Here is a 22,993-nt window from a genome sequence, read left to right as displayed (position 1 = left end):
CAGATGGACTATTTTTCGAATTAATGTATCTGAATTAATGCATTCGGATAATTGCTACTCTCTTTTTTCTTTTTAGCTCACTGATTTATTAATTAATGTATCCGAATGTATCATAATTTATGTATCCAGGTGACTATTATGTATCCGGATGTGATAAATTTTAAGATATTTTTGTAAATTGGTAAAGGGTAAGGATAAAATGCAATTTGCTCCTTACTCTATGTGATTTCTGTAAGTTATACTTTTATTTAACCTCGTTACATGGACTTTTAAGGGAGTAGTGGATATGACCCACTTCTAATTTAAAAGAATTATTGTCTTCCATTAATAATTAATTATAAAAAAAATACATTACCACATAAATTAATTATTTAAAAGAATATCCTTCAACTAAATAACCATAGTTAAATGGATAGTTCAAAATTCATATTTAAAATTTTATAGGAAGAGTCAAAATAGTTCTACTACTCAAAATGACCTAACGGGTCGTTACATCATCTACCACTTAAATAAACGTTCGTCCTCGAATGGTTAAGAATTAGAAAGTACCAGAATGCTCACAAAGCTGAGAATATCTAATCCTCATGTCTGACTCGGTCTCCCATGTAGCCTCCTCCACTGGATGATGCTTCCTTTGAACCTTTACTGAAGCAATCTCTTTCGACCTCAATTTCGAATTTGCCTATCTAATATTGTTACTGGCTCTTTCTCAAAGGTCAAATTTTGATCAAGTAACATCGAGTCCCGTTGAATCACATGAGCACCATCCTGATGATATATACTTCTTTAGCATCAAAATATGACATACAGAGTGTACACCGAACAATCCAAGTGATAAGGTTAACTGATAAGCAACCTCACCAACACACTCAACTATCTCGAAAGGACCAATATATCTCGAGCTCAACTTGCCCTTCCTTCCGATATATTTAATTGAATGTAATTATATATATGTATGATGGTTACTAATAGCTATAAGATGAAAATTATGAGATTTTAGTTGTTTTAACTTTTAACTTTACCCTTATTTTTAATATTCCTACAAAACATTCATAAACAAAAGTTCAAAATATAATAATATCTAATTCATCATTGAAAACTAGCAATCATTTCATAATTTCACTATTATGCTACTTTTTCAGTCTACGTGTTAATTGGTAACTTGGGAAAATTTAGATTTTCAATATTCTTTTTTTTTTGGATACATCTTAAAATCTAAGGGTGTTCATGATTATGGTTAAAAAATTAAACTGAATCGCAATATGAATTAAATCGATTAAAAAAATTGACTTTTTGGTTTGGTTTGAAAAAAATGAAGCCACATTGAGCCCGTTTGGATTGACTTTAAGTTGGTTTTGACCAACTTAAAGCCCCTTTTTAATTTTTAGACGTGTTTGCCTAATGCTAACTTTAAGCCATAAAGTTCTTAAAGTCAGCCAAAAATAAAAAGTTAGAATTCCTAACTTTTTTTTCTAAAGTGCTTAAAGCCATTTTCTTTGACCATGTAAATTACTTTTATATCCCATATATTTTAATTAAATTCCAAAACTATCCTTTTAATTATTTTAACCCTAACATTCAATCACTTTCCTCATTTTTTCTTCTGCTGAAGTCCACTAAGAACAGAGACGCATAGCTATGGCGATTCCGACAACGGAGACGAGTTTGATGCTCCCACAACTGCCATTGTTGAAGCTGCTGACATATTGTGAAATCTGATTTTACTTTAGTTTCTAACAATTTTCTCTTTTGTCGATCTTGAGATTTCTGCTTCTTCCTCTGTCACTCCACAGTCTCCATTGTAGATCTCAGAAATCCCCTTCTGAGGTAAGTTAAATCTCTGCATATCTTTATATTTGAGCTTCTTGTTCCCCTTTTTTTTTGTTGAATGGAATGAAAAAAAAATTTGGATGTAAAGAAATTATGTTAAAGTTTCTTCAATTTTTTGGTAATGGTAGCAGGAGGTGATCGGTGTAAGAACACCCCCCCCCAGCGCCAAAACCTCCCACATACCCACCTCAATAAACTACCATTTATCTATCAAATTTTTTCTCTGTATAATTTCCAAGATTCAATTTTTGTCAGATACAATTGTTATTATGTAAAGATACAATTTTTGTTATATAAAGAATGTTAAGGTTGTTTCATAAAATCTGTGTAAAAGGGTTCCTATTTATTTGAGTTGCTGGTGTGAAGATTGTATATTACACATATATATACACAATCTATGTACATGTAATTTTCTTAAGAGGTCTATAAAGTCCATGTTTTTCTATAGTTTTTAAAGTTGTTGAATGAAAGTGGTAATGGAATGTGCTTGCTTTGTTCCCCCTCTTGATAATTAAGCACTTGATTGAACTAAGTTAATATCCAACTAGTAAAAATAGTGTTCTGATCAAACATTGGAGGATCTGGATTACTATATGTAGTCTCTATTAATGATAACATTTCCCTTTTCTGGATCAATATCTAGATTAGGGACTTGAAAGTTTAAATTTTCATTAATATGCTTGATTTGACTTCTGATAGATTAGTTGTAGTTACAGTGGTGCAAAATATCATTTTTGATATCTTGTATGCTTGAAGAATTTTCTGTTTGGATGCTTATGGCGTGATATTGACTTGTACATCCTTACCCCCTTTTGATAAATACCTCTTTTGGCATCCTGCTAATTTTTTTCTCAATATTTTTTATTACTGAGTTTCATATTGTGATGTTCTTAGCAGTTGCTTCTAATGTGATGTTCTTAACAGTACTAGTAGCAGTTGCTTTTAATGGAGTGGTAATTCGTGCCAAATGTCTATCCAATTATTTAATGGCAATGATTTATTTAATGCCGAATCTCCTTTCTTCAGATTGTTTACATTCAATCATGCTGGAAACTAGTAAAGCACGAAGTAATTCTAAGTGGGATGATGATGCCAACATTAAATTTATAGATTTGTGTGAAAATGAGATTAGACAAGGATGTAGACCACACACTTATTTAAATAGAGATGGATGGAATAATGTTGTCGAAGGATTCAATAGAGCCACAGAAAAAAACTACGATAAAAAACAAATGAAAAATCATTGGGATAACATGAAAAAAGATTGAATTCTTTTTAAGAAATTGATTAGAGGGGAGACAGGTTTAGGATGGGATGCCACGAAAAATATAATTATGACAGATGATAATTGGTGGGAGCGAAAAATTAAGGTACATCTCTTATATTTTTCTATATGTCTTTCTTTTTGTTTGTTTGTTTGTATACATTAATGTTTGGTCTGATTTAGCTTTATATTAGGTCAAAGTCAATATATAATAGGAAACATTAAGCAAATGATTTGGCTTATATGTACATGAAAAATTGTCCAAATTTTCCTCCACTTTCTCAGCCTCATATCCCCTTATAAAAGGAAAGAGAACAAAACAACACTATAATTTCAGAGAACTACTATAATCAATCAATGGTCATTGGTGTAATCCTCTTTCTAGTGGCCTTTTTAGAAATTTGAGGGGTTGATATTGTTGATTCTTGTTTCACTTCTGTTTTCTCTTCTTCTTTTGCACTATCTATATCCATGCATTTATTACTGTCAATAATTTCTGAAACATTTTCCTCCTGTTTTTGCACATTTATTTTATCATCAATATTTTATTTTATCATCAACATTTATTTTGCACTATCTTTCTTTTTTCTTTCATTGTTAAATTGCTTGGTTAGTTTAAAGTGGTTTTTGATTTTTTTGTTACAGGAGGATGATCGATACAATAAGTTCAGAAAAGTAGATCTTTCACTTATATGGTATTGCTATGATAAGTTGTTTTCTGATATTGTTGCTACTGGAGAAAGAGCACGTGCAACGAATCAAGAACAAATGTCTGGCATCGGAGTAGATCTTGATGAAGAAGGAATAAATAATATTGGTGGCTATGACAAGAAACACTTGGTCAATCCTAGTGATGAAGGAAATGATGAAAGTGATGATATACAGAATGTGGAATCTATTATATTTCCTAAGCCGTCACTTAAAAGACGAGGTTCAATTGATGATACTGGCACTGGCAATCAAGTCAAACAAATAAAGCAAAATATGGTGCGGCATCATTCAGAGAGGATATACACTCTTTAGTGGAGTTTATGTCTAGTAAAAGCACTACTACATCCCCTTCGGTAGATGATCCCATCATCGATAAGTATATGAATATGTTGGCAAATTTTTCTGATATTCCTCTTGGGAGTGGAAAGTACAACTATGTTTGCAACATGTTTCTTAAGAAGGATGTACGTCAACTGTTTTTTAAGATGGAAATTGATGAAGCTCAGAAATCTTGGTTGGCGTATAACTATCAGTTACACCTTGAGAAAATGGGATGATTGCATTGCTATGGTTAAATATTTTTATTGTTTAATGTTCGAACATTATAGTTGTGCGTGTAAACTTTATGTATTGTTAATGTTGTGTTGACGTTATGGTTGTGTGTATAAATTTTATGTATTGTTAATGTTGTGTTAACGTTGTGGTTGTATCCTTAGACCTTATCATTATTGTTGTTGTGTTGGCTTTAATGATTGTGGGAACTTTATGTATTCTTGTGATTGTTTTTCTTTGATGGAATAGTAATTTGAGATTTACAATGTGATTTTTCAAAGATAGAAATGAGTGCATTGAAACGATGGAGTTTCTAAAAAATCTTGAAATTGGGTTGTTGGAAAAACTTTCATTCTTTACTAATTTGAGGCATTTCCATTTTCAGTTAAATGGAGAGTTGGGATATTAGCAATGTGGTATCTCCTCATTTAAGTGATTTGTTAGATGATGAAGATCAAGAACTAGAAGAAATTCCGAGAGAGCAGAATGAGTGGATGGCTTTATGTCATATAACAGGTAAATACATTTTGATGTATTATGAAAGATACCTATGCAAAGAACCTTGTCGTACATCAATGCGCTCTGGAAATGAGTTTATCCAAGAGATATTACGAGGAAATGAGATTCGTTGTTATGAAAATTTCCGACTGAAGAAGGCGGTGTTCATTGATCTATCCAATGACCTAACTGATAAATATGGGCTTAAACCCACTCGTAGAATGTCTATACATGAAATGTTAGGCATATTCTTGATGACGTGTGCACATGAAGTTGGAAATCGAATGATACAAGATATCTTTCAACATTCTGGAGAGACAATTCATAGACACTTTCATAGTGTTTTAAAGGCCGTTTGCAAGCTTGCAAGAGATATCATTCAACCACATCCAAATTATAATGATGGTTGCGATGCTCACAAGCCATGTAAACAAAGATATCTCCCTTTCTTTAAAGTAAGTAACCCGTTTATGATAGTTTGTTATTCTGCATTATAGCTAATTTTAATTTTTTTATAGTGCATACCCCTACTCCCCGACCAAATTCCTCTCCTCAACCAACCTGACGTATATACACCCTTACTAGTATTGAATATATATAAACTTTTTTTTTCTACCGTCAAATTGTCAATATATAAAATTAAATTCATTTAACTAAGATGCTTTACTAGTTATAGCTACTGGCCAATTGTATTAAATTTCATTTAACTAAAAATTTTATGACATACTAACTAATTAACATAGAACAAAATGCACCATGCCGTACTTTGACTCAATCAATTCAATTAATACCCTACCTTCTTAATATATTTGCATCCCAAAATATGGCATAATATTAAAAATATCTCTTTTAATTTACATTCACTTCTTGTAGGACTGTATTGAAGCAATTGATGGCACACATGTTAAAGCTAGATTACCGCAAGGTCAAGAGATACCATATATTGGACGTAAAAGTTATCCGTCTCAGAATATTCTTGTTGTTGTTGATTTTAATATGTGTTTTACATTTGCATGGGTTGGGTAGGAAGGAGCAGCTCACAATAGTCGTATATTTGCTGAGGCCCTTCGTAGAGAAGAGCTCAACTTTCCCCATCCACGCGGAAACAAATATTATCTAGTTGATTCAGGATATTCACACATGAAAGGATACATGGCTCCATACAAAGGAAATAATGTAAGATATCACCTAGCTGAATTTCGCCGCGGTGCAACTCGACAATTGCGAGAGCCAAGAGGATGCATTGAGAAATTTAACTATTTACACTCTTCTTGTAGAAATGTAGTAGAGCGCACATTTGGCGTTTGGAAAGTAAGATGGTCTATTTTGAGAGACATGCCATACTATCACATTGACACACAAAGGGACATCGTACTTGCTACTATGGTCATTCACAATTATATTAGAAAGAAATGCAATGTGGATGATGCATTCCAAACAGCCGAGAATGAGAGCTATATTCCATCGGTTGATTCTAATGATATTGACACAACTTCAAGAGCTAACAATGTAGGTGTCAAAGATGTAGGAGAACAAAATGATGTCTATTGGATGGGGTTTCGTGATATGATTGCTAGTGACATTTCTAATGCTTGATGCTTGTATTATATGAATATTTTCCACTTCTTGTATTTATAGTGGAGTGGTTTCGGTTGGAAACAAAGGATACTAAAGCAACCACATTACTCCAACAAACTTCATTAGAAAGCGTAAATGAGACATGTATTTATAAAAAAAATAACTTAAATAAACATTTTATTTAGAAATATTTTATAAATTACTTAAATAAACATTTTATAAAAAAATAACTTAAATAACTTAAATAAACATTTTATTTAGAAACATTTTATAAATTACTTTTGATTAAAATCAACTTTAGAGTTTAAAAATCTTTTAAATCAACTTATTATGTCCTTAACAGCTTTAAGGGTATTTCAGTCATTTTGACAAAAAATAAGTGCTTAACAACACTTATTTGTCAAACACATCAACTTATTTTCAGCATAAACACTTTTATCTAAACACTCAACTGCTTATTTATAAAAATAACTTTCAGCATATAAAAGTTCTAAAAGCACTTCATACATAAAAACTACGTTTTTTAAGTCCATCCAAACGGGCTCATTATATAGAGGAATCGCTATTGTCATAGTTTTATTCCCATTACAGCAGCCAACAAAAGCAACGGCCAGCTCAAGTTCATTCTTGAGCATTTTTAGTTTTTTTTGGTTTCCACATGATGAAAGATTGTAAACCTCCTACTTGACTAAGCTGATAATATATATTTAACAGTGTAAAATATCAAATTTACCATTGAAGTTCTATAATAAGTACAATTGCTATGCTTCTTTGAACTAATGCCCACTAACTAAGCATAAAAATGCTAAGTTTTTCACTTAAGAAATAAAATCTAGATACCATATCAAAAATAGATTAAAAAAAAAAGGAAAATAAAGGTTTCATTTTTTGTAAAAGCTAAAAGATACTAAGGACAACTACACCAAAGATTTTGTTTGTTTTTTTGTTAACTTCATTAAACCAAAGAGCTAGCAATCAAACTTGTTTATCTTTTTTAAACAATTTTTGGCGGAAATGCCCTTGGGCTAAGTTCAGTAGTGACCAGATCCAAAAGGATTGGCTGAAAAATAATCAAAAGAAAATCTATTTTTGAAATGAAAAAGAGGAAAGCGAAGTGAAGCTATGTACTCTCAAGAATAGCAAAAGCAGCAGTCTCCGTTATGAAGATCGCCGGAACTTCTTTCTGATTTGTGCCAATTTTTTCTTTGTTGAGGTGCTATTATATCTGAGTGTGTACTTTTTCTTCCTATCTTTTAAAATTTCCAAACTTTAGCAAGTCTCCGGACAACGTTTTTGTTTCTTGTCTTGTTCCTTTTATCTTCTGTATCATTCTTTCTGCACAAAGTAACTACATCAATAATACCATATTCAGTTATAATGATCAATAAGTTATAGCTACAACAAAAATGCATTTATCAATAGAGAAATTGCTAAATTCAATAGCTCTAGTTTTCACAGAATCATAAAGTTTCTCTGCAGAGAGGGGGAGGGAGAGTGAGAGAGTGTGTTCTGAACAATGCTAACTGAAACAAGGATGGTCCAAAGGACAAAATTAGTGTACCTTAGAAAGTAATTCACTTGCAACTAAATCGAGAGCTTCACCGACATTGTGCAATGGCCAGACTTCACAGATATAATAGTTTGCTTTGAAATGAGTTTGAAATTAACCCATTTCAACTCTAACGTTGGAACCTACAAGACGAAATTGGAAGCTGAAAATTTGATTTGGTACGACAAAATACAATGATGTAAATTTGTTTTGGTAAGACAAAATTGAAAGCCGTAAATTTAATTTGGTGTGGTATTTTGAGGCCCAAATTGAAATTTAAATACTGAATGGGAAGATTTTTTGGTGGAAAATATTGATATACACCATTGTTGAAGCTTGGGCTTGAGACCATTGAATTTTTTTGAGTGAATGGTAGCTAAATCTGATTTGGTGATAACCTCTTAAATTAAACTTTTCAATACGCAGATGAAGCCGGTGATAACAGTTTGCGTCTCCATTAATAAGATTTTCGAAGCTATTAATTTGTTTCAGATCTAACAATAATTGAAGATAAACTGTTGGGTGTCAATGTTTATAGCTGAAATCAATGATATTGATTGATTTGGCGTCTGCATTTGAAGAATGGTGAAGAAAACTTTAATCTTAGTGTGCTATTTGAGAAACTGCTCCTGAATTTGAAAGCTAATGAACTGATTTCGTTTGGAGAAAACAAAGGACGGAGAGAGAGAAATTCAAGAATGATCGAGAAGCACAATGGCCGAAGAAAGAACATACAGAAAAAGTAGTAAACTCATGAACTCATTTCATTATAATTACTGTTTCTGTTATAAAATTATAATACAAGAGACAACCTTCCCTAATTATTAATTTGATATAGTGGTTTTCACACTTACAATTGAGTTAATAGTTAAAAGCTACTTTAAATTTGATATATTTTATTAAATACACACTTAAGTTATGAGAAATTTTAACTATCTCTTCAAATATGAATTTTTGAAATTATTTAGCCTCCTATACTATGAGAAATTTTAATTACCCCCCTCATATATAAATTTTTGAAACTATTTATCTCCTAATATATCATATGATACAAAAATTATTTCGTCCAATTTATATGACTCACTTTCTGTTATAGTTATAGTCGACCCAAAAAAAATGACACATTCCGTAGTGACAAATGGTATCAGGTGGGTCAGCCACTAGTAGATCCCACGGTTGGGGGTGACCTTGCACCAGGAGTTGGGGGTCAAAGTGCAGCGCAGGTATGAGAGATTCTGAAAGATGGACCCACCCCAGTTTCATCGTGGGAAGAATGAGGACGCTCATGAGTTTCTCATTGTAATGGTATTATAAAAACGAATTGAGTCTAGGCTAGAAAAGGGGGCACTCAAGATAATTATTTTGGGTCGACGTGACATAATCAAAGTTAATTAAGTGCGGGGTATGTACAGGTAATTATTTTGTTTTTTGTGTTCATAAATGTACTTCTCCCTTTAAAGTTATAGGAAAATAAAATTATTTAGAGTTTGATATTTTGAAAGTTTCTTTAATTCATGTTTAAATTGGCTTGTAATCAAAATTATAGAAGGAATTTATTTTTCAATTTCTAATCATAGTAAGTTTCGTACTATTGTATTACAGATGCTGCTAATTTTTTCTCTATAGTAGAGAATTATGGAAAACATTAACAAATTTATGAGATTATGAGTAAAATTTTGTCTCTTCATTTTTTTCTAAAAATAATTAAGCACCTGCAAATACAATTTAAAATTAAAATATTAAGCTAGTAAACGAGTCTTTCTTCATCTAGCTAGTTGATTATATAAATATGGAAACTGATAAAACAACCAATATAGTGTAATTGCTGCCTCATTATTGGCAAAAACAAAATAATATATGCCAATTATTTATTACTATAATGTTTTGTTCATTAAGTGAATAAAATTGCAATTACAAAAGCTTGTAATTAATTGGAGCAGAGCTAGTATATAAATTACAAAGTCAACTAAACTCAATAATTTTGATTAAAATTACAGTAAAATCTCTATAAATATATATACTTGGGACCCAAAAAAAATATTTATTTATCGATAAATAAATATTTATTATTTTAGAGAATATTTTGCGGTATGTGCCATAAGAAAGAAAAAAATATTTTTATTAAGAATTTTAAAAGTTTAAATCTAAAAAACTAAAAGGTGTAGTCTTTGCATATATATTATTTAAATATAGAAAAGCTAAATGAATATAGTAAAGTTTAATGTTTCTAATTGTATTCATGTATATAGAATATGAAGTGATTTTATGTTAACTATAAAAGAAAAAAGCTAGATATTTAAAAATCATAATCCAAATATAATGTCTTCTCATCATTTGAAAGATGTACAAAAATCATCTTTAACCAATAAAATAAGAAACGCAAAATGTGGTCATAAGAAAGAGAATCCAACTATTAAGCAAAAAGATTTGCAAGCATGAGTGAAACAAAAGTTTGATTTGACTATTAGTCAATCAACAATATTACACACTCTCAAAAGGTCGGCAGAGTATTTGTCAAATGAGATGAAAAATAGTTAAGGATGAGATTAATTTTGATTTTGGTGGTAAGAAAAAACAATCAACTATAGAATCATATTTTTTTTAAAAATAGTTATTGGTCTATTATTGATTGATTAAATATATATAAATTCTTGATGTATTCTAGTAATTATTAATTTATATTTTTTTCTGGACCGTTAATACTTTATTTTTAATTATTATCTAATGCATTTAGAGAGAATATTACTTTAATATAACCAGCCCAAGTCGGGACCAGAGAAAAATATTCATTTAGCAAGATTATTACTTTATCGAGATTTTACTGTATATATATGTCTCAAAAAATCTATTGAATATATACAAATTATTAATTTAAAATTAAGTAATTCAAACAAACTAAATTTTTGATTTTATAAACTTTAAATCTTGATTTCGCCTCTACTCATTTTGGAGGTCCAATAAGCAACCGTGTCTCTACCTCCATTTTTCGTGTTTGAGGATTTTCCTCTTCTTGTCGATCAATAAATAAAGGCAGCGGTCGGACCACATACTGAACAACAAATTAAAAAATATTTAGCTTATATATATACTATGAAAATATGACTCGTTAAATTCATTTAAATCAATTTATTTTGATTTATTTAATTCAGTACTTTAAAATTTTGAATTGATTTGTAGATCAAATTGACAAGGAAAATCTTAACAGTTATATGCACTCATATAGAGTTTGAATGAGTGTTATTAAGTCAATTTTTTTAAAAAATACAGGTTAAAACCTATAACAAGTGAATTTAAGGAATTTGAAAAATTATTTAGATATTTTACGGTAACAAGTTACAGATAAAGTGGGAAAAAAAACTATACCGTCAATATATATAAATTAACTCAATTTGGCAATAATATGGTAGGGGCAACAAATTAAGGTAAAAGAAGGTAAAGTTATCTAAACTTGAGGTTTTGTTGGCTCCATAGCTTATAGCTATGTTCGAGAACCAAAACCAAAAGATATTAAAATATCATTTTATTCATCTTAATTTATGTGTCTTTATAGTTTGATCAATCCTTTTAACCTTTGACTCTTAAACGTGTCATGTATAATTTAAAAGTTACTAAATATAAAAATAGATTATAAAGTAATATCTCACCTTTTCGTGCAATTCTGCATTTTCCTTCATTAAGACTTTTTCCTGAGATAAAAGAACAAAGAAAACTTATAATAAAGCAATTATTACGCGATTTTCTCAACTTTTTTTGAAATGAAATGCAAATAAAATAGCTACTGATTTTATGGATATAGTAACATGTTCTAATACATTTTTACCTCGTCTTTTAGAAGAGAAATCTGCTCCCTGAATAGCTGGTTCTGGAATTATAAAACACACCAATATTAACTCCACTGTAAAAGCTTCACATTACGTTATTACTCCGTTCATTTCAATTTATATGAATCTATTTTTTTTAGCCTGTTTATAAAAGAATGATTTATTTTCAAATTTGAAAGCAATTTAGTTTAAACTTTTTGATTTTATCTGAAATTTTTTTATAGCTACACATAAATATTATGACAAGCTTGACATCATAAGTTTTAAAAATCTTATAACCACATAATATTAAGATTATAAATTTCAAAAGTTTTTCTTTATTTTCTGAATTTCATCACAACACAAATAAATTATGATTTGATAGCTACGAATCTAGAATACATGTAACGATCTGTTCTCGTCGCTATGGATAAATCAATGTGGGAGGAAATTTAGGTCAGAAAATTTTTGAGTAATGACCTAAAAATTTTGAGCCTAGGCAAAACTTGAATGAAATCTGAGTCAGGTGAGGTCTAAGATTATCTGCTAATGGATGGGGGAATTACTTCTGAGTTTAATCATTTGAGTTGATATCAAGACGATAAGGGGCTTGTACGTCTCTACGAAATTGAATTCGGAGAAGTAAAACTCCCGAAATTGATCTTGGTGTGAAGGGTTGAATTTAGAACTTCGTGGTTGAAGGTGTGTTGCAAAATGGGTGCTTGGGACTCAAATTCCGACTCTCTATCTCCATGCAATCGGCGGCGGGCCAGTCGCGAGTAAAAACGAGAATAGTCCCCCAAAAATGTTATTTTCTACAAACTTTGTTCTGGGAGAGAAAAAGAGCGACCTAGGGCTATTTCTTTGATTTTTCCATGAATTCTTGTGATAGAGGTAAGTCAATTACTTTCCTAATCCGTATTTTGATTCTTAGAACCTAGAATCATGGTTTATTATCCTTGAGGGAAGGTTTTAGCTTGAAATTAATGGTGAAAAAAACCCTAGTTGGGCATTAGGATCATGAATTTGGCTAAGGGTTAGTATTATGATATAATCCAGATAAATTAGATCATTTTATTGATCTTTTGAATATTTATAATTGTTTTAGACCAAGAATAAGCTAAAAGACTCCGAAAAGAGAAGGCTTAAGTCTTGTAAGAGCATTTAGGCTTGATTTTGAGGTAGGTGGTGGTTTGTTTTTTCGTCTGTCATATATGATGTTAACTGCTTCATTGTATGCATGTATGTATGTGAATAGAGGAAAGATGAAATGAACCAAATGAAATGATTATTTAGATTAATTGCATGTAGGGGTGTACATAGACCGGGTTGGTTCAGATTTTTTACAAACCAAACCAAACCATTTGTGTCGGGTTATTAAATCTATAAACCAAACCAAACCAATAAAAGTCGGGTTTTTCGATATCAATTTTTCTCAGTTTTTTCGGATTTTCGGGTTTTTTCGGGTTTCTCGGATTTTTCATAGTATCTAATAAAAAGCACAGAGCAGTGCTTCTTAAAAAGAGTTCTAGTACAAAATATCAACATATAAGATGGAGGCAGAATATTGTTTAAAGTTTTAACTTTATAATATAACTTTATAAGATGTTTTTTTTTTGTATATTATTTAGATAACCTTCTCAAGTCCAAATCTAAATGTAAGAAAGAAAACAAAAATTATGAAAAATTTTAAAAAAATATTTATAAATTACATTTTAATAAATATTTTTATGTATAACATAATTTAAAAGTAGTATATCTATAATCGGTTCGGTTTGGGTTCGGTTTGACTTTTTTTAGTTAAAACCAAACCAACCCTATAATGGTCGGGTTTTTTTTCCAAACACCAAACCAAGTCAAACCAAACCACTAGTCGGGTTTTTTTCCGGTTTGGTTCGGTTTATCGGTTTGGTGCGGTTTATCGGTTTGCCCTGTACAGCCATAATTGCATGTAATGAACCTGTTACTTGATGGTTGTAACTTGTAACTGTGTGAGACTATTCATTATGATTGTGGTTGACTGGATCAGGTGTCACGTTCCGATCCATAATTGGATCGGGTGTCACGTTCTAACACAATATTGGATTGGGTGTCACGTTCTGATACACTAACAGTTTGAGTGTGGATTTCATGAGAGAAACATTCTTTGACCGTGGCATTGTAATTGAGATTGTTAACCTGTGTACACGTATATGTACTATTTATGAGATGATAAGTGGTAAAGTCTTCTGTATATATATGTTTACTGTGTTGTGGTTAGTTGCTTGTGTTTCACCTACTAGAATAGTCGCATGATCCTACCAGTGTGTACTGATACTGCACTTCCTTTTTTTTGTTGAGTACGGAGCATCTTCGGGCTGCTGTTGAGAGACCTCAAATAGAATATCGTTGATTTCAGAGTTCTAAGGTGAGCCAGTTCTTTTAGGCTTACATGAATTCTTCTCGATTTTGGCCTCTCCTTTCAGGACTTAGACCTCTCATACTCTTGTTTAATTTTATGGTTTACAGGGTTGCATCCCCTTATCTTTAGACTTGTTGATTAGTAAAGTTTTGGTGCAATGACTTTCAGGTTATATGTGTTGAAATTCCGCATATTTGTGTTTTTTGTTAACTTACTGAGTTTATGAATCTTTACTCCGAATTGGAACACTCTTGGACCCCTAGCCTTTTTTATCGCCGGAGTATTTTGTGTACTACCCAGAGTATAAGAATCACCGAAATAGTATTTTTATACTACTAAAACTAAAACTATATTTGAGAATGAGTAAACAAGTGTATAGAGAGAAGAATTGCTTAAGAAAGCTTGATGAATAAAATGAGGAAATAAGGTGGGTATTTATAGATGTGGAGGAGAGACCTAACAATAAATAAAAATAATTACAAAGGATGATCATGAAAATTTAATGGAGGATTTTGATGTCAAATGGTTCTAGATCTTTCCATGGTAGGTGAGATGAGCTCTCTTCTAACGGAATACCCTTTTTTCGAAGCTGCGTTTGAATAAGATAAATTTCCTATTAAGATTTTGTGTCTTCATAAGAATTGTAGATATAGAAGTCTAATTTCATGTCGTTCAAGAATCAGCTAATTTGGAGCATCCTACAGTGAGATATGATTTTTGTTCTACAAATACTCTATTTCATCACAACACTATGTCTTGCAAAGATTAATTTATATGATCTACTTAGCCTCTGAATCTTAAGATATGGTCTTCATAAAAGTCGTAGGTAATGATGTTGGGGTTATTTAAAATTTTGAATCACCTAATTTTGACTATACTATGAAAAGTTATGTCCAAAATACAGAAGCAGTATCATTTTCATCGAGAATTAAAATACCACATACAACAGTTTAGGGGGTGTTACAATATCTCCCCCTTAGGATTATTCGTCCTCGAATGAAGATGAAACTAGGAGACATCAAGACATCAATTTCTCAAAAACTACATAACTAAAATTCAAGAATACACATCGACTCAAAGGTAGGAGTAAGGAATATTACTCTGAACATCATCATCGGAAGGAACAAATGGATGAGGATATTTAGCCTTCAAATCTTCTTCAGCTTCTCATGTAGCCTTCAACAAATTAATTTCGCCATAGGACTTTGACAGATGCCACTTCCTTAGTTCTTAATTTGTGAACCTAACGATCAAGAATCTGAACTGAAATCTCTTCATAACTCAAACTCTTTTTCACACCAATGCTATCAGTTGGGACAACAAGTGAAGGATCTCCCAAACACTTCTTAAGCATAGAGATGTGAAAAACGAGATGAATAACAGCTAATTCTAGGGGCAACTCCAATTCATAGGCTACGTTACCTACCCTCCTCATAATATGATAAGGACTAATGTAGCGGGGACTAAGCTTCCCTTTCTTTTCAAATCTCATCACACCCTTCATGGGAGAAACTTTCAAGTATACCCAATCGTACACTTCGAACTCCAAATCTCTCCTCCTAACATCAGTGTAGGATTTCTGGCGACTTTGAGCAGTCCTCAACCTCTCTTGGATGGTTTTGACCTTCTCCAGAGATTAGTGAACCAAGTATGGTCTAATCAACTCAGCTTCACCATCTTTGAATCAACCAATTGGTGGTCTACATCTCCTCCCATACAGAGCTTCATAAGGAGTCATTTGAATACTCGAATGGAAGCTATTATTGTATGAAAATTCAATAAGAGGTAAATAATCATCCAATTACCTTTGAAGTCAATAACACAAGCTCTTAACATATCCTCCAAAGTCTGTATCGTACGCTCTGCCTGGCCATCTGTTTGTGGATGAAAAACAGTACAAATGTTCACTCTTGAACCCAAACCCTTCTGAAATGACTTCCAAAACCGAGCAGTGAATTGAGCTCCCCTATCTGAGATGATAGACAAAAGAACTCCATGCAGTCTAACAATCTCTCTAAGATACAGTTTGGCATAATCCTCTGCAGTGTCCGTAGTCTTAACTGGCAAGAAATGAGCTGATTTGGTCATCTTATCCACAATCACCCAAATAGAGTCATGTTGTTTGCGGGTTCGTGGTAAACCGGTAATGAAGTCCATATTGATCATTTCCCACTTTTATTCCGGGATCTCTATATTCTGAGCAACTCCACAAGTCCTTTGGTGCTCAACTTTAACTTGTTGGCAGTTCGGGCACTTGGACACAAGCTCTGCTATATCTCTCTTCATTCCACTCCACCAGTATACTTCTCTCAAGTCGTGGTACATCTTTGTTGAACCTGGGTGGATGGAATACCTGGAATTATGGGCTTCTGCCATGATTCTCTCTCGAATACCATCAACACTTGGAACACATAATCTCCCTTGATATCTCAACACTCCATCTCCACCTTTGGTAAAAGACATTACCTTCTGCTTGTAAACCTCATCCTTCAGTTGAAGAAGAATGAAATCCTGATCTTGCTTTTCTTTCACCTCTGCAACTAGAGATGATTCAGCTCCATTTTGGACTATTGTACCACCCTCACTAGAGTCAATAAGTTGAACTCCCAAACGCGCAAGTTTATACACTTCCTTTGCCAACTCCTTTTTTCCTCTTCCACATGAGCCGTACTTAACATGGATAACCTGATAAGAGCATCGGCAACTATGATTGCTTTACCTAGGTGGTAGAGAATGCTCATGTCATAATTCTTAAGCAACTCTAACCATCTCCTCTGCCTCAAGTTCAACTCCTTCTGGCTGAACACATACTGCAAGCTCTTATAGTCTGTGAATACATCTACATGTACACCATAAAGATAGTGACGCCAGATCTTAAGAGCAAATACCACAGCTGTCAACTCATGGTCATGAGTATGGTAGTTTCTCTCATGAGTCTTAAGTTGTCTGGAGGCATAGGCAATGATCTTACCTTTCTACATCAACACACATCCCAACCCGATACTGGAAGCATCACAATAGATTACAAAACCATCCGTTCCCTCGGATAGGGACAGTACTGGAGTAGTAGTCAATCTAGCTTTCAACTCTTGAAAGCTTTTCTCACAAGCTTCAGACCATTGAAACTTAGCCTTCTTCTGAGTCAATAGTGAGGATATGGATGAAAATCCCTCAACAAACCTTCTGTAGTAACCAACCAAACCTAAGAAACTCCTAATGTCGATTGGAGAGGTGGGTCTGGGCCAGTTCTTAACTGCCTCAATCTTTTGAGTATCAACTCGAATTCCATCACCAGATATAATATGGCCTAGGAATGCTATAGACTTAAGCCAGAACTCACACTTCAAAAACTTAGCATACAACTCCCTCTCCTTAAGAGTTTGAAGTACAATCCTAAGGTGATTAGCATGTTCACTCTTACTTTTAGAGTAGACTAAAATATCATCGATGAAGACAATCACAAATGTATTTAGGTATGGCTTGAATACCCGATTTATGAGGTCCATAAAAGCTACAAGAGCATTTGTCAATCCAAAGGACATAACAAGAAACTCAAAATGACCATAGCGGGTTTGAAAAGCCATCTTCTGGATGTCACATTTTCTCACTTTCAACTTATGATAGACTGATATAAGGTCTATCTTAGAGAAGCATATGGCACCCTGAAGTTGGTCAAATAAATCATTTATTCTGGGAAGGGGATACTTGTTTTTTATGGTGACCTTATTCAGTTATCGGTAATCAATGCACATTCTAAGGGACCCATCTTTCTTTCGCACGAATAGGAAAGGAGCGCCCCAAGGTGAGACACTTGGTCTAATAAATCCCTTATCTAGGAGGTCTTTCAACTCAGCGGGAGTCATCCTATAAGGAGGAATGGAGATAGGTTGTGTATCAGGAAAGACATCAATACCAAAGACTATCAGGAGGGATTCCGGATAGATCCTCAAGAAAGACTTCAGGAAACTCATTAACAATGGAAACTGACTCAAGAGATGGAGCTTGATCATTAGTATTTTTGACTCGGACTATATGATATATGCATCCCTTAAAGATTAACTTTCTGGCTTTAAGGTAGGAAATAAATTTACCCTTGGGTACTACAGAACTCCCCTTCCACTCTAAGATAGGTTCATTTGGAAATTGAAACTTGACAATTCGAGTCCTACAATCAACTGAGGCATAACAAGTATAAAGCCAGTCCATGCCAAGAATCACATCAAAATCAACCATGTCCAACTCAACTAAGTCAGCCATGGTATCTTTGTGATAGATTGACACAGTACAATCTCAATAGACCCTCTCAGCTAAGATAGACACATTAAAAGGCTCAAGAAGACACTTAAGAAGGATCTCAAATTTACTAGCTAAGTAAGGAGTCACAAAAGATAACGTAGCACCCGGATCAAGTAATGCATACATATCAAAAGAAAGGACTCAGAGCATACCAGTAACAACATCAGGTGCATTCTCTTGGTCTTGGAGACTACCCATAGCATAGAGATGGTTTGTTCCCCCACCTACACTTGAAGCTGCACCTCTCTGATTACCTCTATTATATGGAGTTGCAGAAGAAAATTGAGCTCTACTACTTCCATCTCCCTGTCTCTTTGAAGGACACTCATTCTGGAAGTGACCTGTCTTTCCACATCCGTGGCAAGCATTGATGCCCACACGACACTCTCCCAAATGGAGCCTCCCACATCTAGCAAATGGTGGCTTTCCTCTAGAACCTTGAGCCACACTTACTTGGGACTGAGAACCTTGAGCTCGAAAGTTTCGGTGACTTAACGACCTCTGATCATACCTGGTATTAGGTGTAAAAGCATTTGGTGAGGAAGATTCATAATTAGAAGACCTCTTCTGAAAGAAGGACTTGTTACCCTTCCCTTGGTTCTGCTCGTTCTCATGCCCAACAGACTTAGCCTTCTTGCTTAGGTGTTCCTCTAGGTCGGTTTTCCTATCATCCTCAACCTACTGAGCATACACCATCAATCTAGAAAAATTCATGTCAGAAATCATTAGCATTGCCTTACATTCTTTCTTTACATGTTTGCCCAGGTCAGAGATAAACTTCCTCATCTTGGCCCTCATATGAGGGATCATTTCTGGGGCATACTTGGACAACTGAATAAATTTCAAACTGTACTCTTTCACAGTCATACTCTCCTGCTTGAGGTTCACAAACTCCTCAATTTTTGCTTCACGTAGCTCTTGGGGAAAGAAGTGATCAAGGAATGCTCTTTCAAACTCATCCCAAAGAGCAGGCTCCGCATCCTCACCTCTACTTTCTTCCCACTGGTTATACCAGATATTTGCCACATTCTTGAGCTGATAAGATATCAACTCAACCCCCTCGATCTCCGTAGCATGCATCACTTTTAGTATTTTCCACATCTCATCAATGAAATTTTAGGGGTCCTTATCAACTTTGGAACCCGTGAAGACCAGTGGATTCATTATCAGAAAATCTCTAATCCTCGTGGCAGCAGACGGCTCTTGATAACTAGAGCTAGGAGTTGGTGAACTCTGGCTACTATTTCGGGCAGCCATCAACTGGGTGAACATAACAATCGCTCCTCAAAAATCTTCCTCTGAAGTAGGAGTGGTCTGAACAGTAGGTATTTGAGGTACCTTAGTAGACTTTGCAGTTCGGCCCCTAGTTCTCCGTGGAGGCATTTCTGACTATGGAACCTCAGTGCTGGAAGCATTTCTCTGACTGGTTGAATGTTTAGGAGGCATATTTGAAATATGTAACCGCATGAATTAGAAAGGAAGTTTTTATAGAGTTAAACTCTATCGCACGAACTCAGATTATGAAAGAAGTGAAATAATTCCTAATGTCCTATAACATTTTGATTATAAGTATGGTGCACTACACACCCATAAGTAAAACTCTACTATACGTTTAAGACATGCCTCCTAAACATTCAACCAATCAAAGGAATGCTGCCAGCACTGAGGTTCCACAGTTAGAGATGCTTCCACGGAGAACTAAGGGCCGACCTGCAAGGTCTACCGAGGTACCTCAAATACCTACTGTTCAGACCACTCCTACTTCAGAGGAAGATTTTTGAGGAGCGATTGTTATGCTCACCCAGTTGATGGTTGCCCGAAATAGTAGCCAGAGTTCACCGACTCCTAGCTCTAGTTATCAAGAGCCGTCTGCTGCCACGAGGATTAGAAATTTTCTGATAATGAATCCACTGGTCTTCACGGGTTCCAAAGTTAATGAGGACCCCTAAAATTTCATTGATGAGATGTGGAAAATACTAAAAGTGATGCATGCTACAGAGATCGAGGGGGTTGAGTTGATATCTTATCAGCTCAAGAATGTGGTAAATATCTGATATAACCAGTGGGAAGAAAGTAGAGGTGAGGATGCGGAGCCTGCTCTTTGGGATGAGTTTGAAAGAGCATTTCTTGATCACTTCTTTCCCCAAGAGCTACGTGAAGCAAAAATTGAGGAGTTTGTGAACCTCAAGCAGGAGAGTATGACTGTGAAAGAGTATAGTTTAAAATTTATTCAGTTGTCCAAGTATGCCCCAGAAATGATCCCTCATATGAGGGCCAAGATGAGGAAGTTTATCTCTGACATGGGCAAACATGTAAAGAAAGAATGTAAGGCAATGCTAATGATTTCTGACATGCATTTCTCTAGATTGATGGTATATGCTCAGCAGGTTGAGGATGATAGGAAAACCGACCTAGAGGAACACCTAAGCAAGAAGGCTAAGTCTATTGGGCATGAGAACGAGCAGAACCAAGGGAAGGGTAACAAGTCCTTCTTTCAGAAGAGGTCTTCTAATTATGAACCTTCCTCACTAAATGCTTTTACACCTAATACCAGGTATGATCAGAGGTCGTTAAGTCACCAAAACTTCCGAGCTCAAGGTTCTCAGTCCCAAGTAAGTGTGGCTCAAGGTTGTAGAGGAAAGCCACCATTTGCTAGATGTGGGAGGCTCCTTGGGAGAGTGTCGTGTGGGCACCAATGCTTGCCACGGATGTGGAAAGATAGGTCACTTCCAGAATTAGTGTCCTTCAAAGAGACAGGGAGATGGAAGTACTAGAGCTCAATTTTCTTCTGCAGCTCCACAGAATAGAGGTAATTAAAGAGGTACAGCTTCAAGTGTAGGCGGGAGAACAAACTGTCTGTATGCTATGGATAGTCGCCAAGACCAAGAGAATACACCTGATGTTGTTACTGGTATGCTCCGAGTCCTTTCTTTTGATATGTATGCATTACTTGATCCGGGTGCTACGTTATCTTTTGTGACTCCTTACTTAGCTAGTAAATTTGAGATCCTTCTTAAATGTCTTCTTGAGCCTTTTAATGTGTCTATCTTAGCTGAGAGGGTCTATTGAGATTGTACTGTGTCAATCTATCACAAAGATACCATGGCTGACTTAGTTGAGTTGGACATGGTTGATTTTGATGTGATTCTTGGCATGGACTGGCTTTATACTTGTTATGCCTCAGTTGATTGTAGGACCCGAATTGTCAAGTTTCAATTTCCAAATGAACCTATCTTAGAGTGGAAGGGGAGTTCTGTAGTACCCAAGGGTAAATTTATTTCCTACCTTAAAGCCAGAAAGTTAATCTCTAAGGGATGCATATATCATATAGTCCGAGTCAAAAATACTAATGATCAAGCTCCATCTCTTGAGTCAGTTTCCATTGTTAATGAGTTTCCTGAAGTCTTTCTTGAGGATCTATCCGGAATCCCTCCTGATAGTCTTTGGTATTGATGTCTTTCCTGATACACAACCTATCTCCATTCCTCCTTATAGGATGACTCCCGCTGAGTTGAAAGACCTCCTAGATAAGGGATTTATTAGACCAAGTGTCTCACCTTGGGGCGCTCCTTTCCTATTCGTGCGAAAGAAAGATGGGTCCCTTAGAATGTGCATTGATTACCGATAACTGAATAAGGTCACCATAAAAAACAAGTATCCCCTTCCCAGAATAAATGATTTATTTGACCAACTTCAGGGTGCCATATGCTTCTCTAAGATAGACCTTATATCAGTCTATCATAAGTTGAAAGTGAGAAAATGTGACATCCCGAAGATGGCTTTTCAAACCCGCTATGGTCATTTTGAGTTTCTTGTTATGTCCTTTGGATTGACAAATGCTCTTGTAGCTTTTATGGACCTCATAAATCGGGTATTCAAGCCATACCTAAATACATTTGTGATTGTCTTCATCGATGATATTTTAGTCTACTCTAAAAGTAAGAGTGAACATGCTAATCACCTTAGGATTGTACTTCAAACTCTTAAGGAGAGGGAGTTGTATGCTAAGTTTTTGAAGTGTGAGTTCTGGCTTAAGTCTATAGCATTCCTAGGCCATATTATATCTGGTGATGGAATTCGAGTTGATACTCAAAAGATTGAGGCAGTTAAGAACTGGCCCAAACCCACCTCTCCAACCGACATAAGGAGTTTCTTAGGTTTGGCTGGTTACTATAGGAGGTTTGTTGAGGGATTTTCATCCATATCCTCACCATTGACTAAGCTGACTCAGAAGAAGGCTAAGTTTCAATGGTCTGAAGCTTGTGAGGAAAACTTTTAAGAGTTGAAAGCTAGATTGACTACTACTCCAGTACCATCCCTACCCGAGGGAACGGATGGTTTTGTAATCTATTATGATGCTTCTAGTGTCAGGTTGGGATGTGTGTTGATGCAGAAAGGTAAGATCATTGCTTATGCCCCCAGACTGCTTAAGACTCATGAGAGAAACTACCATACTCATGACCATGAGTTGGCAGCTGTGGTATTTGCTCTTAAGATCTGGCGTCACTATCTTT

The 22,993-nt window shown here is 34.4% G+C and overlaps 2 protein-coding genes and 1 pseudogene across 5 annotated transcripts in view; 2 read left to right on the top strand and 1 right to left on the bottom strand.

Annotated features, from left to right (window-relative positions):
* Window positions 1-1,638: 1,638 nt before the first annotated feature.
* LOC129894649 (L10-interacting MYB domain-containing protein-like) lies at window positions 1,639-4,448 on the top strand (annotated as a pseudogene).
* Window positions 4,449-6,007: 1,559 nt separating this feature from the next.
* On the top strand, window positions 6,008-6,451 carry LOC129894641 (uncharacterized). The gene has a single exon (XM_055970318.1). It carries the CDS (start codon window positions 6,008-6,010, stop codon window positions 6,449-6,451), a length of 444 nt encoding a protein of 147 aa, XP_055826293.1.
* A 933-nt stretch (window positions 6,452-7,384) lies between these two features.
* LOC129879847 (MADS-box protein SOC1-like) overlaps window positions 7,385-22,993 on the bottom strand; it is a 41,621-nt gene continuing 26,012 nt past the window's right edge. For 2 of the 4 annotated variants that reach the window (XM_055953589.1, XM_055953569.1), the window contains exons 5-7: window positions 11,803-11,844; window positions 11,627-11,668; window positions 10,752-11,031 (exon numbers count right to left, since the gene is read on the bottom strand). In XM_055953589.1, the coding sequence (XP_055809564.1) occupies window positions 10,924-11,031; window positions 11,627-11,668; window positions 11,803-11,844 (192 nt within the window). In that variant the 3' untranslated portion in view covers window positions 10,752-10,923. Of the gene's footprint in view, window positions 7,782-7,994; window positions 8,126-10,751; window positions 11,032-11,626; window positions 11,669-11,802; window positions 11,845-22,993 lie in introns of those variants that run through there. The other 2 variants (XM_055953573.1, XM_055953582.1) reach the window with 2 other exon arrangements.

The sequence above is a fragment of the Solanum dulcamara genome, chromosome 1 (genome assembly GCF_947179165.1).
Source record: "Solanum dulcamara chromosome 1, daSolDulc1.2, whole genome shotgun sequence".
In the NCBI taxonomy this organism is placed as follows: Eukaryota; Viridiplantae; Streptophyta; class Magnoliopsida; order Solanales; family Solanaceae; genus Solanum; species Solanum dulcamara.
The sequence above is the reverse complement of the archived record's forward strand: the minus strand, read 5'-3'. Positions and strand labels throughout refer to the sequence as shown.